Genomic DNA, 21,057 nt, shown 5'->3' with positions numbered 1-21,057 from the left:
GGAAAAACTGAGCGGGAACTGGGATGAACTGGGAGGGAACTGGGATGGACTGGGAGGGAAGTGAGCGGGGCTGAAGTGATCTAGGGTAAATCAATCACACTGGGTCATACTGGTATGAACTGGGATGGGCTGGGGGCAACTGGGAAAAACTCCAGTCCATCCCAGTCCATCCCAGTTCCTTCCCCGTCCATCCCAGTTCCCTCCCAGTCCATCCCAATTCCATCCCAGTCTATTCCAGTACCCTCCCAGTCCATCCCAGTCCCTCCCAGTCCATCCCAGTCCTCTCCCAGTCCCATCCCAGTTCCCTCCCAGTTTGTCCCAGTCCCTCCCACTCCCTCCCAGTCCCTCCCAGTCCCCTCCCACTCCCTCCCACTCCCTCCCAGTCCCTCCCAGTCCCCTCCCAGTCCCTCCCAGTCCCCTCCCACTCCCTCCCACTCCCTCCCACTCCCTCCCAGTCCCTCCCAGTCCCTCCCAGTGCCCCCCCTGACCCCAGTCTCCCCCATACTGGTCCCAGTTCGCCGTTCCAGGAGCTCCAGTGGCGGGAGGGGCCCTGGACCAGTTCCGTGCTCAGCGTCACCAACGTCACCGGGGCCCGGGCGCGCCTGCGCCGCCGCTTCCTCCAGTCCCACCAGTCCCACCAGTCCCACCAGTCCCACCAGTCCCACCGGCCCCGCTACCGCTACCACAACGTGCCCACGGCGCCGGCGGACTGGGAGAACTGGGAGCACTGGGAGGGCGCCAACGGCACCGTGGGCGTGTTCGACTGCGTGGCCACCAATGAGAGGGGGACGGCCAGGAGGAGGATCAGGCTGCAACTGGGGGGTACTGGGAGGGACTGGGAGGGACTGGGAGGGAACTGGGAGGGACTGGGATGGGGCTGGGATGGACTGGGAGAGACTGGGATGGACTGGGAGGGGACTGGGAGGGACTGGGAGGGGACTGGGAGGGACTGGGAGGGACTGGGGGCTACTGGGAGGGACTGGGAGGGATTGGGAGGGAACTGAGAGTAACTGGGATGGACTGGGAGGGACTGGGAGGGGCTGGGAGGGACTAGGAGGGAACTGGGAGTGGACTGGGATGAACTGGGAGGGACTGGGGGGGACTGGGAGAGAACTAGGAATGGGCTGGGAATGGACTGGGATGGACTGAGAGGGACTGGGAGAGAACTGGGAATGGACTGGGATGGACTGGGAAGGGCTGGGAGGGACTGGGAGGGACTGGAGGGGACTGGGAGGGACTGGGATGGACTGAGAGGGACTGGGAGAGAGTGGGGGATGTTAAAAGGGGACTTGCGGTTACTGGTTTATACTGGGAAGGACATTGTGGGCACTGGGCTCGTTCTGGGAGGTCACTGGGAGCTCTGGGATCACACTGGGAGCACTGGGCTCAAACTGGGAGTTACTGGGAGCACTGGGCTCACACTGGGATCGTACTGGGAGCACTGGGATCACGCTGGGATCATACTGGGAGCACTGGGATCATACTGGGAGGTCACTGGTGTCGCACTGGGATCACGCTGGGATCATACTGGGATCACACTGGGATAATACTGGGAGCACTGGTGTCGCACTGGGAGTTACTGGGATCATACGGGGCGGTCACTGGTGTCGCACTGGGAGTTACTGGGATCATACTGGGAGCACTGGGATCACACTGGGATCATACTGGGAGCACTGGGATCATACTGGGCGGTCACTGGTGTCGCACTGGGAGCACTGGGATCACACTGGGATCATACTGGGAGCACTGGGATCATACTGGGAGCACTGGTGTCGCACTGGGATCACACTGGGATCATACTGGGAGCACTGGTGTCGCACTGGGAGTTACTGGGATCGTACTGGGATGTTACTGGGCGGTCACTGGTGTCACACTGGGAGCACTGGGGTCACACTGGGATCATACTGGGAGCACTGGTCTCGCACTGGTCTGGCCCCGCCCTCAGGCCGTTTTTTCCCGCCCCTCCCCCAGACCGGCCGGACCCCCCGCGGTCCCTGCGGCTCTCGGGGCTCTCGGGGACCTCTCTGGGCGTGGCCTGGGAGCCGGGCTGGGACGGGGGCCTGCCCCAGCACTTCCTGCTCCGGTACGGCCGCCATGACACCCCCGGGACACTTCCGGTTTCCATAGCGACGTTCCCGTCCCGCCCACACCCACTTCCGGTCGTACAGAGCTGTCCTCGAGTCACTTCCGGTCTTTACGACCAAACTTCCGGTTGGGCGGTGTCACTTCCGGTCTAAACTTCCGGGGCTTTCCAGAGAATTCTTTGTTACTTTTGATCCCTCAACCACACTTCCGGTTGTGTTAGAGCACTTCCGGTCCGCCCGCACTGACTTCCGGTATGCCGAAAGTAACTTCCGGTCCGCCCGCACTGACTTCCGGTCCGCCCGCAGTCACTTCTGGTCCGCCCTCATTGACTTCCGGTCCGCCCTCATTGACTTCCGGTCTGTCCGCACTGACTTCCGGGTTGCCCACACTGACTTTCGGTTCGCCCGCATTGACTTCCGGTCCGCCCGCACTCACTTTTGGTCCGCCCTCATTGACTTCCGGTCTGTCCCCACTGACTTCCGGTCTGTCCCCACTGACTTCCGGTGCGGCGGAAATGACTTCCGGTCCTCCCGCACTGACTTCCGGTCCGCCGGAACTGACTTCCGGTCCTCCCACCCCGTTCTCCCGTTCATTTAATAGCTCCCCGTGACACTTCCGGTTCTTTTTTGTCACTTCTGCCCCGCCCATTTCCATTTCCGGTTATTTTAAGAGCTCTGTGTGTGGCTCCGCCCCCTTTTCATCCCCCCACGGGGTTTCCCGGCCACGCCCCGCTTTCACTTCCGGCCACGCCCCCTCCTCACTCTCCGCCCCTCCCCCACAGCGTGGAGGGCCCGGACGCCCCTCCCCCTCCCGCCGCTCTCGTCACTTCCGGTTTCTCGCTGACGCTGGGCGGGCTCCGCCCGGACACGCCCTATGACGTCACCGTGCGGGCGCGCAACGCCCGGGGGGAGAGCGCCCCCGCCCGGCTGAGAGCCGCCACTGCCGGTAGGGGGGAAATGGCGCCAAAAACCAAAGGGGGCGGGGCCTGGGGTGACGTCAGAGGAATGGCGGGAGCACTAATGGCCGCCGGAAGTGTTAATTGGGGACTTCCGGTTGGAACCCGGAAGTGGGGGCTTCTGGGGGTGGGGTTTATGGAAACCGGATGTGGGAGGGGCTGTACCGGAAATTGGGGGGTGAGAAAACCGGAAGTGGGTGGGGAAACCGGAAGTCGCTGCTTTTGGGGATTAAAAATGGGCGGGAAACCGGAACCGGAAGTCACGAAAGCACCGGAAGTGAGGGGTAAACCCGGAAGCAGCCGGGAGGAACAGCTTAAAAGGAAAGGGGCGTGGCTAAGACCCGGAAGTGAACCGGAAGTGACCGGATTCTAACCGGAAGTGCCGGTTTTTTACTTTCTATTCATTCCCAGCCCTTCCCGAGGCCCCGCCCCCGCAGTGGGTGGAGCCGGCAGCGCCCGCCGATGGCGATGAGGCCCCGCCCCTTCCGGTCCTGCAGGGGGCGCTCGGTGCCCTGGGGGGGCTCCTCATCATGGCCGCCATAGGGGCGGGGCTCGGATGCTGCTACTTCCGGTGGGGGCGGGGCCGAGCGGCCACGGAGGGGGCAGACACGGTGAGGGGGGAGGGGCGGGGTCTGGGGTGGGGGGAGGGGCAATTACAGAGTGGGGGAGGGGCGGAGTCTAGGGTGGGGGAGGGGCCGTGTCAAAGGTGGGGGAGGGGCGAGCTTGCTGTGGCGGAGGGGAGGATGCAGACGTGGGGGAGGGGTAGTTTTTAAGATGGCGGAGGGGCCATCGGTGGGCGTGGCCTGCCGTAACCCCGCCCCTCCCGCACCCCCAGCTCAGCTCTGAAGGCTCTCGGGCCCCGCCCAGCTCTGGCTCCGCCCCCTGGGAACCGCCCAAGGGTGAGTGGGGGGGGAGGGGCGGGGTGGGGTGGGGGGGAGGGGCCGGTGCCCATCCCCCACCCCTCACCTGCTGCCCCTCCCCCCCTCAGGGGCGGAGCCTCACCTGTACGAGGAGGTGGAGCCGTGGGGGGGCTACGAGGAGGTGAGGGGGGAGGGGCTAAGGAGGGGGGAGGGGTTTGGGAGGGGGAGGGGCCTGAGGTGGGTGGGGGAGGGGCTGGGAAACTAATTAAAGGGTGGGGGAGGGGCAGAGAAAGAGTCCAGAGGAGTGGGGGAGGGGCACAAGAGGAGATCCTGGAGTGGGGGAGGGGCAGAGCAGATTTAGGGCTGGGGGAGGGGCCAGAGGTGGGGGAGGGGCTTAGGAAGCATCCGGGATGTGGGGGAGGGGCCATAGGAGGCGTTTTGGGGTGGGGGAGGGGCAGAAGGGGAGTTCCTGGGGTGGGGGAGGGGCCCAGGAGCTGCTTTGGGGGGTGGGGGAGGGGCAAGGGTGGGGGTGGGGCAAAGAGCAGCTCTGGCCCCTCCCCCACCCCTGCTCCTCCCCCCACCAGGTGCCCCCGGAGCCGCTCGTGACCCCCCAGGGAGAGCTGGTCTGAAAGGGGGCGGGGCCTCAGGCAGAGCCCCACCCACCAATAAACCACACCCCTTTCCCAGTTCAAACCAGTACAGTCCGGTTCAAACCAGTTTAAACCAGTTTAAAGGAGTCCTCTTTGGTTCTTTCCCAGTTTAAACCAGTCCGGCCCAGTTGCTCCCAGTTTAAACCAGTCCAATCTGGTTCCTTCCCAGTCCGTTCCAGTCCATCCCAATTTGATCCCAGTCCATCCCAGTCCCTCCCAGTTCCCTCCCAGTCCCTCCCAGTTCCCTCCCAGTCCATCCCAGTTTGATCCCAGTCCCTCCCAGTTCCTCCCACTATATCCCAGTTCAATCCCAGTTCCCTCCCAGTTCCCTCCCATCCCTCCCAGTCCATTCCAGTCCCTCCCAGTATAAACCAGTAACCCCAAACCTCTTCCCAGTCCCTCTTAATCCATCCCAGTCCCTCCCAGTACAAACCAGTCCATCCCAGTCACAGACCCACACTCTGGTACAGCCCTAACTTCGCCTTTATTGCCATCCCGCTCCCTCCCAGTTTGTCCCAGTCTGTCCCAGTTTGGGTTATTTCAGTCCCAGTCTGTCCCAGTTTGGGCTCTCTCAGTCCCAGTCTGTCCCAGTTTGGGCTCTCTCAGGCCCAGTCTGTCCCAGTCTGCCCCAGTTTGTCCCAGTCTGGGCTATCTCAGGCCCAGTCTGTCCCAGTTTGGGTTATTTCAGTCCCAGTCTGTCCCAGTTCGGGCTCCCAGTCTGTCCCAGTTTGTCCCAGTCTGGGCTATCTCAGGCCCAGTCCGTCCCAGTCTGTCCCAGTTTGTCCCAGTTTGGGCTCTCTCAGGCCCAGTCTGTCCCAGTCTGTCCTAGTTTGGGCTCCCAGTCTGTCCCAGTTTGTCCCAGTTTGGGCTCTCTCAGGCCCAGTCTGTCCCAGTCTGTCCCAGTCTGTCCCAGTTTGGGTTATTTAAGTCTCAGTCTGTCCCAGTTCAGGTTATTTCAGGCCCAGTCCGTCCCAGTCTGTCCCAGTCTGTCCCAATCCGGGCTCTCTCAGGCCCAGTCTGTCCCAGTCTGTCCCAGTTCGGGCTCCCAGTCTGTCCCAGTCTGTCCCAGTTCGGGTTATTTCAGGCCCACTCTGTCCCAGTCTGTCCCGGTTCGGGCTCCCAGTCTGTCCCAGTTTGGGCTATCTCAGGCCCAGTCTGTCCCAGTCTGTCCCAGTTCGGGCTCCCAGTCTGTCCCAGTTTGGGCTCTCTCAGGCCCAGTCTGTCCCAGTCTGTCCCAGTCTGTCCCGGTTCGGGCTCCCAGTCTGTCCCAGTCTGTCCCAGTTTGGGCTCTCCCAGGCCCAGTCTGTCCCAGTCTGTCCCGGTTCGGGCTCCCAGTCTGTCCCAGTCTGTCCCAGTTTGGGTTATTTCAGTCCCAGTCTGTCCCGGTTCGGGCTCCCAGTCTGTCCCAGTCTGTCCCAGTTTGGGCTATCTCAGCCCCAGTTTCTTCTTCTCGCGCTGTTTCCTCCTCACCACCTCCAGGTTCCGATCCTTCCATTGGCTCTTGCGCAGCTTGATGGGCCGGCTGCCCACGTACTTCCCTGGGGATACTGGGGTTACTGGGAGCACTGGGAGGGACTGGGAGGGGAGTGGGAGGGGATTGGGAGGGAGTGGGAGGGACTGGGAGGGAACTGGGAGGGACTGGGAGGGGGCTGGGAGGGAACCGGGAGGGGATTGGGAGGGAATGGGATGAACTGGGGGGGACTGGGAGGGACTGGGAGGGACTGGGATTAGATTGGGAGGGACTGGGAGGGAGTGGGAGGGACTGGGATGGGATTGGGAGGGACTGGGAGGGAGTGGGAGGGACTGGGAGGGGAGTGGGAGGGACTGGGAGGGAACTGGGAGGGGACTGGGAGGGACTGGGGGGGACTGGGAGGGGACTGGGAGGGACTGGGGGGGACTGGGAGGGACTGGGGGGGACTGGGAGGGGACTGGGAGGGACTCGGAGGGAACTGGGAGGGACTGGGAGTCCCTCAGGTTCTCATCACAGCCCCAATGTCCCCACAATGTCCCCTGGGTGTCCCCAATGTCCCCAATGCCCCCACTGTCCCCAGGCTGTCCCCAATGTCCCCTGGCTGTCCCCTGGCTGTCCCCTGGCTGTCCCCAGTGTCCCCTCACCGTTCATCTCGCGCATGGCCCTGACGTAGTCGTTGGGGTCCTTGAAGGACACGAAGCCGTAGCCCTTGGTCTTGCCCGAGCGTTTGTCCCGGATCACTTTGGCCTTCAGGAAGGACGGGAAGCGCCCGAAGGCGCGGCCCAGCGTCTCGTCGTTCACCTCGTTACCCAGATCCCCGCAGAAAATACGGAAATCGTCTGAATTTGGGGTGAAAAACGGCGATTTTGGGTCATTTCGGGGTTATGGGATCGTTAATGGAGTTATGGGGTGGTTATGGGGTCACCCCGGGGTTATGGGGACACCCCAAAGGTCGAGGCCAGGCCCAGGGTCTCGTCGTTCACCTCGTTACCCAGATCCCCGCAGAAGATACGGAAATCGTCTGGGTTTGGGGTGAAAAACGGCGATTTTGGGTCATGGGATGGTTTTAGGGTGACACGAACAGCTCAGGGTTATGGGGACACCCCAAAGGTCGAGGTCAGGCCCAGAACCTCATCATTGACCTCATCCTCCAAATCCCATAAAAAGATCTGGAAATCGTCTGGGTTTGGGGCCAAAAACGGCGATTTTGGGTCATTTTGGGGTTATGGGATCGTTAATGGAGTTATGGGGTGGTTTGGGGTCACCCCGGGGTTATGGGGACACCCCAAAGATCGAGGTCAGGCCCAGCGTCTCGTCGTTCACCTCGTTACCCAGGTCCCCGCAGAAAATACGGAAATCGTCTGGGTTTGGGGCGAAAAACGGCGATTTTGGGTCATTTCGGGGTTATGGGATGGTTTTAGGGTGACGTGAACACCCCGGGGTTATGGGGACACCCCAAAGCTCGAGGTCAGGCCCAGAACCTCATCATTGACCTCATGCCCTAAATCCCATAAAAAGATCGGGAAATCGTCTGGGTTTGGGGTGAAAAACGGCGATTTTGGGTCATTTTGGGGTCATTGTTGAGTTATGGGGTCATCGTGAAGTTCTAGAAATCATCTTGAGGTTCTGGGGCCATGGGGTGATCTCGGGGACATGACCCAGCCCAGAACCTCATCATTGACCTCATATCCCAAATCCCATAAAAAGATCTGGAAATCATCTGAGTTTGGGGCCAAAACCGGCGATTTTGGGTCATTTCGGGGTTATGGGATCATTAATGCAGTTATGGGATGGTTTGGGGTCACCCCGGGGTTATGGGGACACCCCAAAGGTCTGGGTCAGGCCCAGCGTCTCGTCGTTCACCTCGTTACCGAGATCCCCGCAGAAAATACGGAAATCATCTGGGTTTGGGGTCAAAAACGGCGATTTTGGGTCATTTCGGGGTTATGGGATCATTAATGGAGTTATGGGGTGGTTTGGGGTCACCCCGGGGTTATGGGGACACCCCAAAGGTCGAGGCCAGGCCCAGAACCTCATCATTGACCTCATGCCCCAAATCCCATAAAAAAATCTGGAAATCGTCTGGATTTGAGGTGAAAAACGGCGATTTTGGGTCATTTTGGGGTCATGGGATGGTTTTAGGGTGACACGAACAGCTCAGGGTTATGGGGACACCCCAAAGGTCGAGGCCAGGCCCAGAACCTCATCATTGACCTCATATCCCAAATCCCATAAAAAGATCTGGAAATCGTCTGAATTTGGGGTGAAAAACGGCGATTTTGGGTCATTTCGGGGTTATGGGATCATTAAAGGAGTCATGGGGTGGTTATGGGGTCAACTCAAGGTTATGGGGACACCCCCTGGTGACCCCCAGATCCCCTCCCAGTTCCCTCCCAATTCCCTCCCAGTTTGATCCCAGTCCATCCCAGTCCCCTCCCACTCCATCCCAGTCTCCCCCAGTCCCTCCCACTCCATCCCAGTCTCCACCAGTCCCTCCCAGTCCCTCCCAGTTCCATCCCATTCCCTCCCAGTCTATCCCAGTCCCTCCCAGTCCCCTCCCACTCCATCCCAGTCCCCTCCCACTCCCCTCCAGTCCATCCCAGTCCCTCCCAGTCCCTCCCATTCCCCTCCAGTCCCTCCCAGTCCCTCCCAGTCCCCTCCAGTCCCTCCCAGTCCCTCCCAGTCCCCTCCCAGTCCCTCCCAGTCCCCTCCAGTCCCTCCCAGTCCCTCCCAGTCCCCTCCCAGTCCCTCCCAGTCCCTCCCAGTCCCCTCCAGTCCCTCCCAGTCCCTCCCAGTCCCCTCCCAGTCCCTCCCAGTCCCCTCCCAGTTCCCTCCCAGTCCCTCCCACTCCATTCCCAGTCCCTCCCAGTCCCTCCCAGTACACACCAGCGTCCCACTCCAGCAGACTGGGATCCTCCCAGCTGCTCCCGGCCGCCGTGCGGATGCAGCGCTTCAGCCGCTCGCCCCGCCCCTTCCGCTTGTCCTCGGCCGCAGGCTCCGCCCCCACCTGAGGGACGCCTGTCAATCACCCGGGACACGCCCACCCCCACCCGGGACACGCCCACCATGAAGGAAAACCCCCTGCCAGCAGACTCCGCCCCATTCTGATAGCCCCACCCCATTTTTATGGGCAGCTGTCAATCATGTGGACACGCCCACTCCACCTTGGACACACCCACTCCAGTCTAGTAGCGCTCAACCAATGAAAACACGGCCTAAATTTGTGGCCACGCCCCCTTTTGTACAGCCATGTCTTCTCGTAATAAACACCTGTCAATCACCCGGGACACGCCCATCCCAACCCAGGACACGCCCACTACGGAAACCCCCTGCTTGCAGGCTCCGCCCCGTTCTGGATAGCCCCACCCTATTTTAATGGGCAGCTGTCAATCACGTGGACACACCCACCTCACTGCAGACACGCCCACTCCACCTTGGACACTCCCACTCCACTCAACTCACACTCAACCAATAAAAACACTGCCTGAATTTGTGGCCCCGCCCCCTTCTGTACAGCCACGCCTTCTCCTAATAAACAGCTGTCAATTACCGGGGACACGCCCACCCCACGTGGACACGCCCACCTTGAAGGGCAAGCCCAATTTTGGGAGCTCCGCCCACTTTCCTACAGCCCTGCCTCCTTCTAATGGACACCTGTCAATCACCTGGGACACGCCCACCTCGCCGTGGACACGCCCAATCCTTTCTGGCCACGCCCACCCAGCAGAAATGTCCAAATGTGAGGCTCTGTCCTCATTTGCATAGCTCCACCCACATCCTGAGAGATACCTGTCAATCATCTGGGACACACCCACCATCTAGCCACACCCACTCTGATCTGGCCACACCCACCCAGAAGTAAATCCCCGCCCACCTCAGGCACAGGGAAGGGTGGGTCCTGTGGGCGTGGTCTGCGCAGTGGGCGTGGCACTGGTGCGATGTGGGCTGGTCCAGGGCGTGGCTCCGGAGGGGGCGTGGCCATGGCAGGGGGCGGAGCCGGGAGGCTGGGCCCAATCCGGGGCTCTTCAGGGGGCGGGGCCCGAGGGGGCGGAGTCTCCTCCTGTGGGGGTGGGGTCAGAAGGGTTAAAGGGGGTGGAGCCTCTTGTGGGAGGGGTTAAAGGGTGGGGCCAAAAGGGGCGGGGCTAAACGGCCATTTAAAAGGGGAGGAGCTAAGGGGGAGCAACTTAATGGGGTGGGGTTGAAAGGGGAGGAGCTAAAAATGAATTAATTAAAGAGGGAGGAGCTAAAGAGGGTGGGGCTAAAAGAGGAGGAACTAAAGGGGAGGAGCTAAAAGTGAATTAATTAAAGGGGGAGGAGCTAGAAAAGGGTAGGGCTAAAGGAGGAACAACTAAAGGGGAGGAGCTAAAAGTGAATTAATTAAAGGGGGAGGAGCTAGAAAAGGGTGGGGCTAAAGGAGGAGCAACTAAAGGGGAGGGGCTAAAAGGGGAGGAGCCAATGCAGAAGAACTAAAGAGGGAGGGGCTAAAGGAGGAGGAGCTAAAGCAGGTGTAATTAAAGGGGTGGGGCTAAACGGGGTGGAGGGAAAAGGGGGAGGAGCTAAAAGGATTAATTAAAAGGGAGGAGCTAAAGAGGGTGGGGTTAAATGGGGCGTGGCTAAAGGGGAGGAGTCAAAGGGGGCGTGGCCTGGAGGAGCATGGCTTTCTAATTGGGGACGTGGGGTTAAAGGGGGCGGGGCCACAAGGGGGACACCGGGGGGACACTGGGGTGGCCCTGGTGACACTTGGTGACACTTGGTGACATTTTGGGGCTGTTTGGGGCCATTTAGGGACATTTGGTGCCATTTGGGGCCATTTTGGGCCATTTGGGGACCCCGAGATGACCCTGGGGTGGCCCGGGTGACATTTGGTGACACCAGGTGACCCCAGGTGACCCCAGGTGACCCCAGGTGACCCCAGGTGACCCCGTCTCTCACCGGTGGCCGGCGGGGCGGGGCGGGGTACACGGTGGGCGTGGCCTGGATGATGGGCGGGGTCGGTTTGGGCCATTTTGGGACACCGAGGTGACACTAAGGGGGGTCACAGGGACATTTGGGGACACCAGGTGACACTTGGTGACACTTGGGGCCATTTGGGGACCCTGAGGTGACCCTGGGGTGACCCTGGTGCCATTTTGGGGCCATTTGGGGCCATTTTGGGCCATTTGGGGACACCGAGGTGACACTGAGGGGGGTCACAGGGACATTTGGGGACACCAGGTGACCCCAGGTGACCCCAGGTGACCCTTGGTGACATTTGGGGCCATTTGGGGACCCTGAGGTGGCCCTGGGGTGACCCTGGTGACATTTGGGGACATTTGGGGCCATTTGGGGCCGTTTTGGGGCATTTGGGGACACCGAGGTGACACTAAGGGGAGTCACAGGGACACTTGGGGACACCAGGTGACCCCAGGTGACCCCAGGTGACGCCGTCTCTCACCGGTGGCCGGCGGGGCGGGGCGGGGTAGACGGTGGGCGCGGCCTGGATGACGGGCGGGGTCGGTTTGGGGGGGCCCGGGGGGGGGGCCCGGGGGGGGCACTCGGGGTCCCCCCGCGGCCACCGGGGGCAGGGGGGGCACGGGCGCCCCTCCCCCCCCCGCCTGCGGGCACCGACAGAGGGGTCAGGGGGGAAAAAGGGGAAAAACCCAAAATTGTGACCCAAAAAACCCAAATTCTGACCCAAAAACCCCCAAAATTGTGCCCTAAAATACCCAAATTCTGACCCAAAAAACCCCAAAATTGTGACCCAAAAACCCCCAAATTCTGACCCCAAAAAACCCAAATTCTGCATGAAAAAATCTCAAATTCTAACCCCAAAAACCCCAAATTGTGTCCTAAATAAATCCAAATTCTTCAATAAAAAAACCCCAAATTCTGACCCAAAAAACCAAAATTCTGCCTGAAAAATTCTCAAAATTCTGACCCCAAAGACTCCAAATTCTGCACTAAAAACCCGAAATTCTAACCCAAAAACCCCCAAAATTCTGCACTAAAAACCCCCAAATTCTGACCCCAAAAAACCCAAAATTCTGCACTAAAAAAACCCAAATTCAGACCCCAAAAAACACCAAAATTCTGACCCCTAATACCCCAAATTGTGCCCTAAAAAACCCCAAAATTCTGACCCAAAATACCCCAAATTGTGTCCTAAAAAAACCCCAAATTCTGACCCAAAAAACCAAAATTCTGACCCCAAAACCCCAAAATTCTGACCCCAAATACCCAAAATTCTGACCCAAAAAAATCCCAAATTGTGCCCTAAAAAACCCAAATTCTGACCCCAAAACCCCAAATTCTGCATGAAAAACCCCAAAATTCCGACCCCAAATACCCCAAATTGTGCCCCAAAAAAACCCAAATTCTGACCCCAAATACCCCAAATTGTGCCCTAAAAAAACCCAAAATTCTGACCCAAAATACCCCAAATTGTGCCCTAAAAAACTCAAATTCTGACCCCAAAAAACCCCCAAATTCTGCACTAAAAAATCTCAAATTCTGCCCAAAAAAATTCCCAAATTCTGCACTAAAAAACCCAAAATTCTGACCCCAAAAACCCCAAAATTCTGACCCCAAAAAAACCAAATTCAGACCCCAAAAAACACCAAAATTCTGACCCCAAAACCCCAAAATTCTGACCCCAAATACCCAAAATTCTGACCCAAAAAAATCCCAAATTGTGCCCTAAAAAACCAAATTCTGACCCCAAAACCCCAAATTCTGCATGAAAAACCCCAAAATTCTGACCCCAAATACCCCAAACTGTGCCCTAAAAAAACCCAAATTCTGACCCAAAAAACCCCAAAATTCTGACCCAAAAAACCAAAATTCTGACCCCCAAAACCCCGAATTCTGCACTCAAAAACCCAAAATTCTGACCCCAAATTCTGCCCTAAAAACCCCCAAATTCTGCCAAAAAAATTCCCAAATTCTGACCCAAAAAACCCCAAAATTCCCAAATTTTGCATAAAAAAATTTCAAATTCTGTATCTAAACCCCCCAAATTCAGCCTAAATTCCACCAGTCCATCCCAGTCCCCTCCCAGTCCCCCCCAGTCTCCCCCCAATCCCTTCCCAGTTCCCTCCCAGTCTCTCCCAGTTCCCTCCCAGTCCCTCCCAGTCCATCCCAGTCCCCCTAATCCCCTCCCAGTCCATCCCAGTCCCCCCCAATCCCCTCCCAGTATGTCCCAGTCCCTCCCAGTCCATTCCCAGTCCCCCCCAATCCCTTCCCAGTTCCCTCCCAGTCCCCCCCAGTTCCCTCCCAGTCCCTCCCAGTATGTCCCAGTATATCCCAGTCCCCCCCAATCCCCTCCCAGTCCCTCCCAGTCCCCCCCAATCCCCTCCCAGTTTATCCCAGTCCCTCCCAGTCCATCCCAGCCCCCCCCAATCCCCCCCCAAACCCTTCCCAGTTCCCTCCCAGTCCCCCCAATCCCCTCCCAATCCCCTCCCAGTTCCCTCCCAGTCCATCCCAGTTCCCTCCCAGTCCCTCCCAATCCCCTCCCAGTATATCCCAGTCCCCCCCAGTCCCTCCCAGTCCCCTCCCAGTCTATCCAAGTTCCCCCCAATCCCCTCCCAGTCCCTCCCAGTTCCTCCCAATCCCCTCCCAGTACATCCCAGTCCCCCCCAATCCCCTCCCAGTCCATCCCAATCCCCTCCCAGTCCCTCCCAGTCCATCCCAGTCCCCCCAATCCCCTCCCAGTCCCCCCCAGTCCATCCCAATCCCCTCCCAGTCCATCCCAGTCCCTCCCAATCCCCCCCCAGTCCCTCCCAGTCCCTCCCAATCCCCCCCAATCCCCTCCCAGTCCCCCCCAATCCCCTCCCAATCCCCCCCAGTATATCCCAGTTCCCTCCCAGTCCATCCCAGTCCCTCCCAGTCCCTCCCAGTATATCCCAGTTCACTCACCGGGCTGGCCGCTCTCAGGGCTGCCCCCATTGGTGCCCCCAGGGGGGTCGGGGGGGGTCTCTGCAGTGGGGGAGGGGCGAGCAGCAGGGGGGGGGGCGGGGGGAGCCCCCAGGGGAGGCCCCACCCCCACCATGGCCCCGGGGGGGGGACGCAGGGCCAGGGGACCCCGGGGACCCGCTGGGGGGGAGGGGACACGGGGTCACACGGGGGTCACACGGGGTCACACCGGGGTCACATGGGGTCACGGGGCCACCACCACAGCCACGGGACCCCAAACGTGTCCCCAGTGTCCCCAATGTCCCCCAATGTCCCCAAACCCCCCATGTCCCCCCAATGTCCCCAATGTCCCCAACCCCCCCAATGTCCCCAACCCCCCCACTGTCCCCAGTGTCCCCAAACCCCCCCAATGTCCCCAACCCCCCAATGTCCCCAAACCCCCCCAATGTCCCCCCAACGTCCCCAACCCCCCCAGTGTCCTCAACCCCCCCAGTGTCCCCAATGTCCCCAGTGTCCCCCCAATGTCCCCAACCCCCCCACTGTCCCCAATGTCCCCAAACCCCCCCACTGTCCCCAACCCCCCCAATGTCCCCAACCCCCCCACTGTCCCCAATGTCCCCAATACCCCCAAATGTCCCCACCCCCCCAATGTCCCCAATGTCCCCAATCCCCCCCAGTGTCCCCTCAAGTGTCCCCAATCCCCCCACTGTCCCCAAACCCCCCTCAATGTCCCCAGTGTCCCCCCCAGTGTCCCCAACTCCCCCAATGTCCCCAATCCCCCCAATGTCCCCAATGTCCCCAAACCCCCCCACTGTCCCCAATCCCCCCACCGTCCCCAAACCCCCCTGTCCCCAATCCCCCCAATGTCCCCAATCCCCCCAATGTCCCCAATCCCCCAATATCCCCAATGTCCCCAACTCCCACAACGTCCCCAATGTCCCCCCAATGTCCCCAATGTTCCCCAATGTCCCCAACTCCCCCAATGTCCCCAATATCCCAAATGTCCCCAATGTCCCCAACCCCCACAATGTCCCCAATGTCCCCAACCCCCCCAATGTCCCCAACCCCCCCAGTGTCCCCCCAAATGTCCCCAACCCCCCAGTGTCCCCCCATGTCCCCTGTCCCTACCCGGGCGCTGCAGCACGTGTGGCACAAAGGCCGGGCGCAGGATGGGCGGCCGCTGAGGGGACACTGAGGGGACAGAGGGGACAGTCAGGGGACAGTGAGGGGACAGTGGGGACACTGCTGGGGACAGCCAAGGGACAGTGAGGGGACAGTCAGGGGACAGTGAGGGGACAGTGGGGACAGTGAGGGGACAGAGGGGACAGTCAGGGGACATTGGGGGGACAGAGGGGACAGTGAGGGGACAGTGGGGACAGTGAGGGGACAGTGGGGACAGTGGGGACAGGGGGGACAGTGGGGACAGGGGGGACAGTGGGGACAGAGGGGACAGTGAGGGGACAGTGAGGGGACAATGGGGGGACAGTGGGGACACTGCTGGGGACAGTGAGGGGACAGTGGGGACAGTCAGGGGACAGTGGGGACATTGGGGACACTGCTGGGGACAGCGGGGACAGTGGGGACAGTCAGGGGACAGTGGGGACACTGCTGGGGACAGTGAGGGGACAGTGGGGACAGTGAGGGGACAGTGGGGACAGAGGGGACAGTGAGGGGACAGTGAGGGGACACTGCTGGGGACAGAAGGACAGTGAGGGGACAGTGAGGGGACAGTGGGGACACTGCTGGGGACACTGCTGGGGACACTGTGGGGACAGTGAGGGGACAGTGAGGGGACAGTGGGGACACTGCTGGGGACAGTAAGGGGACAGCGAGGGGACAGTGAGGGGACACTGCTGAGGACAGTGAGGGGACACTGCTGGGGGCAGTGGGGACAATGAGGGGACATTGGGGACAGTGGGGACAGGGGGGACAGTGGGGACAGTCAGGGGACACTGCTGGGGACAGTGGGGACAATGAGGGGACAGTGGGGACACTGCTGGGGACAGTGGGGACAATGAGGGGACAATGGGGACACTGTGGGGACACTGCGGGGACAGAGGGACAGTAAGGGGACAGCGGGGACACTGCTGGGGACAGTGGGGACACTGCGGGGACAGAGGGGACAGAAGGGACAGTCAGGGGACAGTGGGGACAGAGGGGACAGTCAGGGGACAGTGAGGGGACAGTGGGGACACTGCTGGGGACAGTGAGGGGACAGTGAGGGGACAGTGGAGACAGTCAGGGAACAGTGAAGGGACAGCGAGGGGACAGTGAAGGGACAGTGGGGACAGTGGGGACAGTGAGGGAACAGTGAGGGGACAGAGGGGACAGTCAGGGGACAGTGCGGACACTGCTGGGGACACTGGGGACACTGTGGGGACAGTGAGGGGACAGTCAGGGGACAGTGAGGGGACAGTGGGGACACTGTTGGGGACAGTGAGGGGACAGTGGAGACAGTGAGGGGACAGTGAGGGGACAGTGGGGACAGTGAGGGGACAGTGGGGACAGTCAGGGGACACTGGGGACAGCGGTGGCACTGCTGGGGACACTGCGGACAGCATGGGACACTGGGGGACAGCCAGGGGACACTAAGGGACGGCGGTGGCACTGCTGGGGACAGTGGGGACACTGGGGACATTGGGGACATTGGGGACATTGGGGACATTGGGGACACTGGGGACAGCAGTGGCACTGCTGGGGACACTGGGGACATTGGGGACATTGGGGACAGCAGTGGCACTGCTGGGGACACTGGGGACATTGGGGACAGCGGGGACAGAGGTGGCACTGCTGGGGACACTGGGGACACTGGGGACACTGGGGACGGCGGTGGCACTGCTGGGGACATTGGGGACACTGGGGACATTGGGGACACTGGGGACACTGGGAACAGCGGTGGCACTGCTGGGGACAGCAGGGGACACCAGGGGACACCGGGGACATTGGGGACACTGGGGACAGCGGTGGCACTGCTGGGGACACTGGGGACATTGGGGACATTGGGGACACTGGGGACATTGGGGACACCGGGGACAGCGGTGGCACTGACCTGGCCCCACGAATGGCACCGGGGGTGTCCCCAAGGGGGGGACGGTGGCGGCGGCGGCGGCGCGAGCCTCGAGGGACTGCTGGACCTGGGGACAGACGGACAGACGGACACTGAGGGACAGGGAGGGACAGAGGGACAGGGAGGGACAGGGATAGGGAGGGACAGGGAGGGGACATTGGGGACAGGGAGGGACAGAGGGACAGTGAGGGGACAGAGGGACAGAAGGGACAGACAGACAGGGAGGGGACAGGGAGGGACAGAGGGACAGGGAGGGGACAGGGAGGGACAGAGGGACAGGGAGGGACAGGGAGGGACATTGGGGACAGGGGGGACAGGGAGGGACATTGGGGACAGGGGGGACAGGGAGGGACAGAGGGACAGGGAGGGGACAGTGAGGGACAAGGGGACAGACAGACAGACGGTGAGGGACAGGGAGGGACAGGGAGGGGACAGGGAGGGGACAGGGAGGGGACAGACAGACAGGGGACAGGGAGGGACAGAGAGGGGACAGAGGGACAGACGGACAGTGAGGGACAGAGAGGGGACAGAGAGGGGACATTGGGACAGGGAGGGGACAGAGGAGACAGGGAGGGGACAGACAGGGGACATTGGGGACATCGGGGACATTTGGGGACATTTGGGGACACTCAGATGAGATTTGGGTACATCTGGGGACATTTGGGGACATTTGGGGGCATTTGGGCCCCACCTGCTGGTAGGTGCTGGTGGCAGTGACGGGGTGGGGACATTTGGGGACATTTGGGGACATTCAGGTGACATTTGGGGACATTGGGGACACTTTAGGGCCACACCTGCTGGTAGGTGTTGGTGGCAGTGACGGGGTTGGGGACACTTGGGGACACTTTAGGGACACTCAGGTGACATTGGTGACATTTGGGGACATTGGGGACATTTGGGGACATTTGGGGACATTTGGGGACACTTTTGGGGCCACACCTGCTGGTAGGTGTTGGTGGCAGTGACGGGGTGGGGACACTTGGGGACATTTGGGGACATTTGGGGACATTGGGGACATTTGGGGACACTCAGGTGACATTTGGGGACACTTGGGGACATTTGGGGACATTTGGGGACACTTTAGGGGCCACACCTGCTGGTAGGTGTTGGTGGCAGTGATGGGGTTGAGGACACTCAGGTGACATTTGGGGACACTTGGGGACACTTGGGGACATTTGGGGACATTTGGGGACATTTGGGGACATTTGGGGACACTCAGGTAACATTTGGGGACATTTGGGGACACTTTTGGGGACATTTGGGGACATTAGGGACACACCTGCTGGTAGGTGTTGGTGGCAGTGACGGGGTTGGGGACATTTGGGGACACTTTAGGGACACTCAGGTGACATTTGGGGACATTTGGGGACATTTGGGGACACTCAGGTGACATTTGGGGACACTTGGGGACATTTGGGGACACTTTTGGGGCCACACCTGCTGGTAGGTGTTGGTGGCAGTGACGGGGTTGGGGACATTGGGGACACTCAGGTGACATTTGGGGACACTTGGGGACACTTTTAGTGACACTTTAGGGGCCACACCTGCTGGTAGGTGTTGGTGGCAGTGACGGGGTTGGGGACACTTGGGGACATTTGGGGACATTGGGGACATTTGAGGACACTCAGGGGACATTTGGGGACATTTGGGGACACTTGGGGACACTTTAGGGACACTCAGGTGACATTGGTGACATTTGGGGACATTGGGGACATTTGGGGACATTTGGGGACACTTTTGGGGCCACACCTGCTGGTAGGTGTTGGTGGCAGTGACGGGGTGGGGACACTTGGGGACATTTGGGGACATTGGGGACATTTGGGGACACTCAGGGGACATTTGGGGACATTGGGGACATTTGGGGACACTCAGGGGACATTTGGGGACACTTGGGGACATTTGGGGACATTTGGGGACACTCAGGTGACATTTGGGGACATTTAGGGCCCCACCTGCTGGTAGGTGTTGGTGGCGATGATCGGGCGCAGGACGGGGGGCGGAGCCAAAGGGTCCCCGGGGGCGGGGCCTGGAGCCCCCAGCACCTCCTGCTCGAACCTGCGCCAGGACGGACCAGTATGAACCAGTATGGACCAGTATGGACCAGTATGGACCAGTATAGACCAGTACGGACCAGTATGGACCAGTATGAACCAGTATGGACCAGTATGGACCAGTATGGACCAGTACGGACCAGTATGGACCAGTACGGACCGGTATGGACCAGTATGAACCAGTATGGACCAGTATGGACCGGTATGGACCAGTATGGACCAGTACGGACCAGTACGGACCGGTACGGACCAGTACGGACCAGTATGGACCAGTACGGACCAGTATGGACCAGTAAGGACCAGTACGGACCGGTACGGACCAGTACAGACCAGTATGGACCAGTATGGACCAGTATGGACCAGTACGGACCGGTATGGACCAGTACGGACCAGTATGGACCAGTATAAACCAGTATGGACCAGTATGGACCAGTACGGACCAGTATGGACCAGTACGGACCAGTATGGACCAGTATAAACCAGTATGGACCAGTATGGACCAGTATGGACCGGTACGGATCAGTATGGACTGGTACAGACCAGTACAGACCAGTATGGACCAGTACAAACCAGTATAGAGCAGTATGGACCAGTATAAACCAGTATGGACCGGTATGGACCAGTATGGACCGGTACGGACCAGTACAGACCAGTATGGACCAGTACGGACCACTATAAACCAGTATAAACTAGTACGGACCAGCACGACTGGTATGGACTGGTATGGACCAGTATGGACCAGTACAGACTGGTACAGACCAGTACGGACCAGTACAGACCAGTATAAACCAATACAGACCAGTATGAACCAGTATGGACCAGTATGGACCAGTACAGGCCAGTACGGAATAGCATGGACCAGTACGGACCAGTACAGACTGGTACAGACTAGTATGGACCAGTATGGACCAGTATAAACCAGTACGGACCAGTATGGACCAGAACAGACCAGTACGGACTGGTAAGAACCAGTACAGACCAGTACAGAGAAGTATGGACCAGTATGAACCAGTACGGACCGGTACAGACCAGTATACACTGGTATGAACCAGTATAAACCAGTATGGACCGGGATGGACCAATATAGACCAGTACAGACCAGTATAACGCAGTTTGGACCAGTATGGACCAGTATGGACCAATATGAACCAGTATAGACCAGTACAAACCAGTACGGACCAGTATAGAGCAGTACAACCCAGTACGGACCAGTAAGGACCAGTATGGACCAGTATAAACCCGTAAAAACCAGTACAGGCTGGTACGGACCACTATAAACCACTACGCACCAGTACAAACCAGTAAGGACCAGTATTGAGCAGTAATGGCGAGTATAAACCAGTATGGACCAGTACAGACCAGTATGGACCAGTACAGACCAGTATGGACCAGTACAGACCAGTACAGACTGGCAAGGACCAGTAGAGACCAGTAAAGGCCGGTATGAACCAGTACGGACCAGTATAAACCAGTACGAACGCCTACGGCCCGTCCCAGCGCCCTCAAACCCCGCCCCTGTTACCACGGCAACGCCAGGCCCCGCCCCTCCATCTACTAAACCCCGCCCCCGTTACCATGGCAATATTAATCCCCGCCCCTCTCTCCCTCAGGCCCCGCCTCCGTTGCCATGGCAGCGGCCAAGCCCCGCCCCCTCCCGGCCGCCATGACGCCCCCGCCTCTTCCCTGCCCTCACAGCGCCATCTCCGCCTCCATCTCCTTCAGCCGCTCCTCGCCGCTCTTCACCGCGGCCCCGCCGCCTCCCGACACCGCTCCGGGCCCCGGCCCGGGCCCCGCCGCCACCACAGCGGCACCGGGCCCGGCTCCCGCCGCCATTCCCGGTCCCGCCGTTCCGGGACCTGCCGCCGCCGCCATGGCTGGAACGGCCACAACCACTTCCGCCCGCCTGAGGGGCACTTCCGGCGCGGCGCAGTGACGTCACTCAGCGCGACGACCCCCCCCTCCATTTTTAAAACCCGACCGCGGATTTGGGGCGAAATCAGGGAAAAACGGACAAAAACGGCTGCGGAA

The 21,057-nt window shown here is 60.0% G+C and overlaps 2 protein-coding genes across 3 annotated transcripts in view; both read right to left on the bottom strand.

Annotated features, from left to right (window-relative positions):
• SCN1B (sodium voltage-gated channel beta subunit 1) overlaps positions 1–21,057 on the bottom strand; it is a 130,073-nt gene that overhangs the window by 39,567 nt on the left and 69,449 nt on the right. The window lies entirely within an intron of this gene.
• On the bottom strand, positions 5,950–20,921 carry RBM42 (RNA binding motif protein 42). The gene is given in 12 exon segments (XM_084224176.1): positions 5,950–6,088; positions 6,666–6,860; positions 8,908–9,028; positions 9,896–10,081; positions 11,456–11,542; positions 11,544–11,615; positions 13,915–14,007; positions 14,009–14,091; positions 15,040–15,102; positions 16,961–17,045; positions 18,931–19,033; positions 20,723–20,921. Coding segments are annotated over 12 exon segments (1,380 nt in total). The 5' UTR covers positions 20,902–20,921; the 3' UTR covers positions 5,950–5,975.

Source organism: Fringilla coelebs (assembly GCF_963513975.1).
Source record: "Fringilla coelebs genome assembly, chromosome: 34".
Classification (NCBI taxonomy): domain Eukaryota; kingdom Metazoa; phylum Chordata; class Aves; order Passeriformes; family Fringillidae; genus Fringilla; species Fringilla coelebs.
The sequence above is the reverse complement of the archived record's forward strand: the minus strand, read 5'-3'. Positions and strand labels throughout refer to the sequence as shown.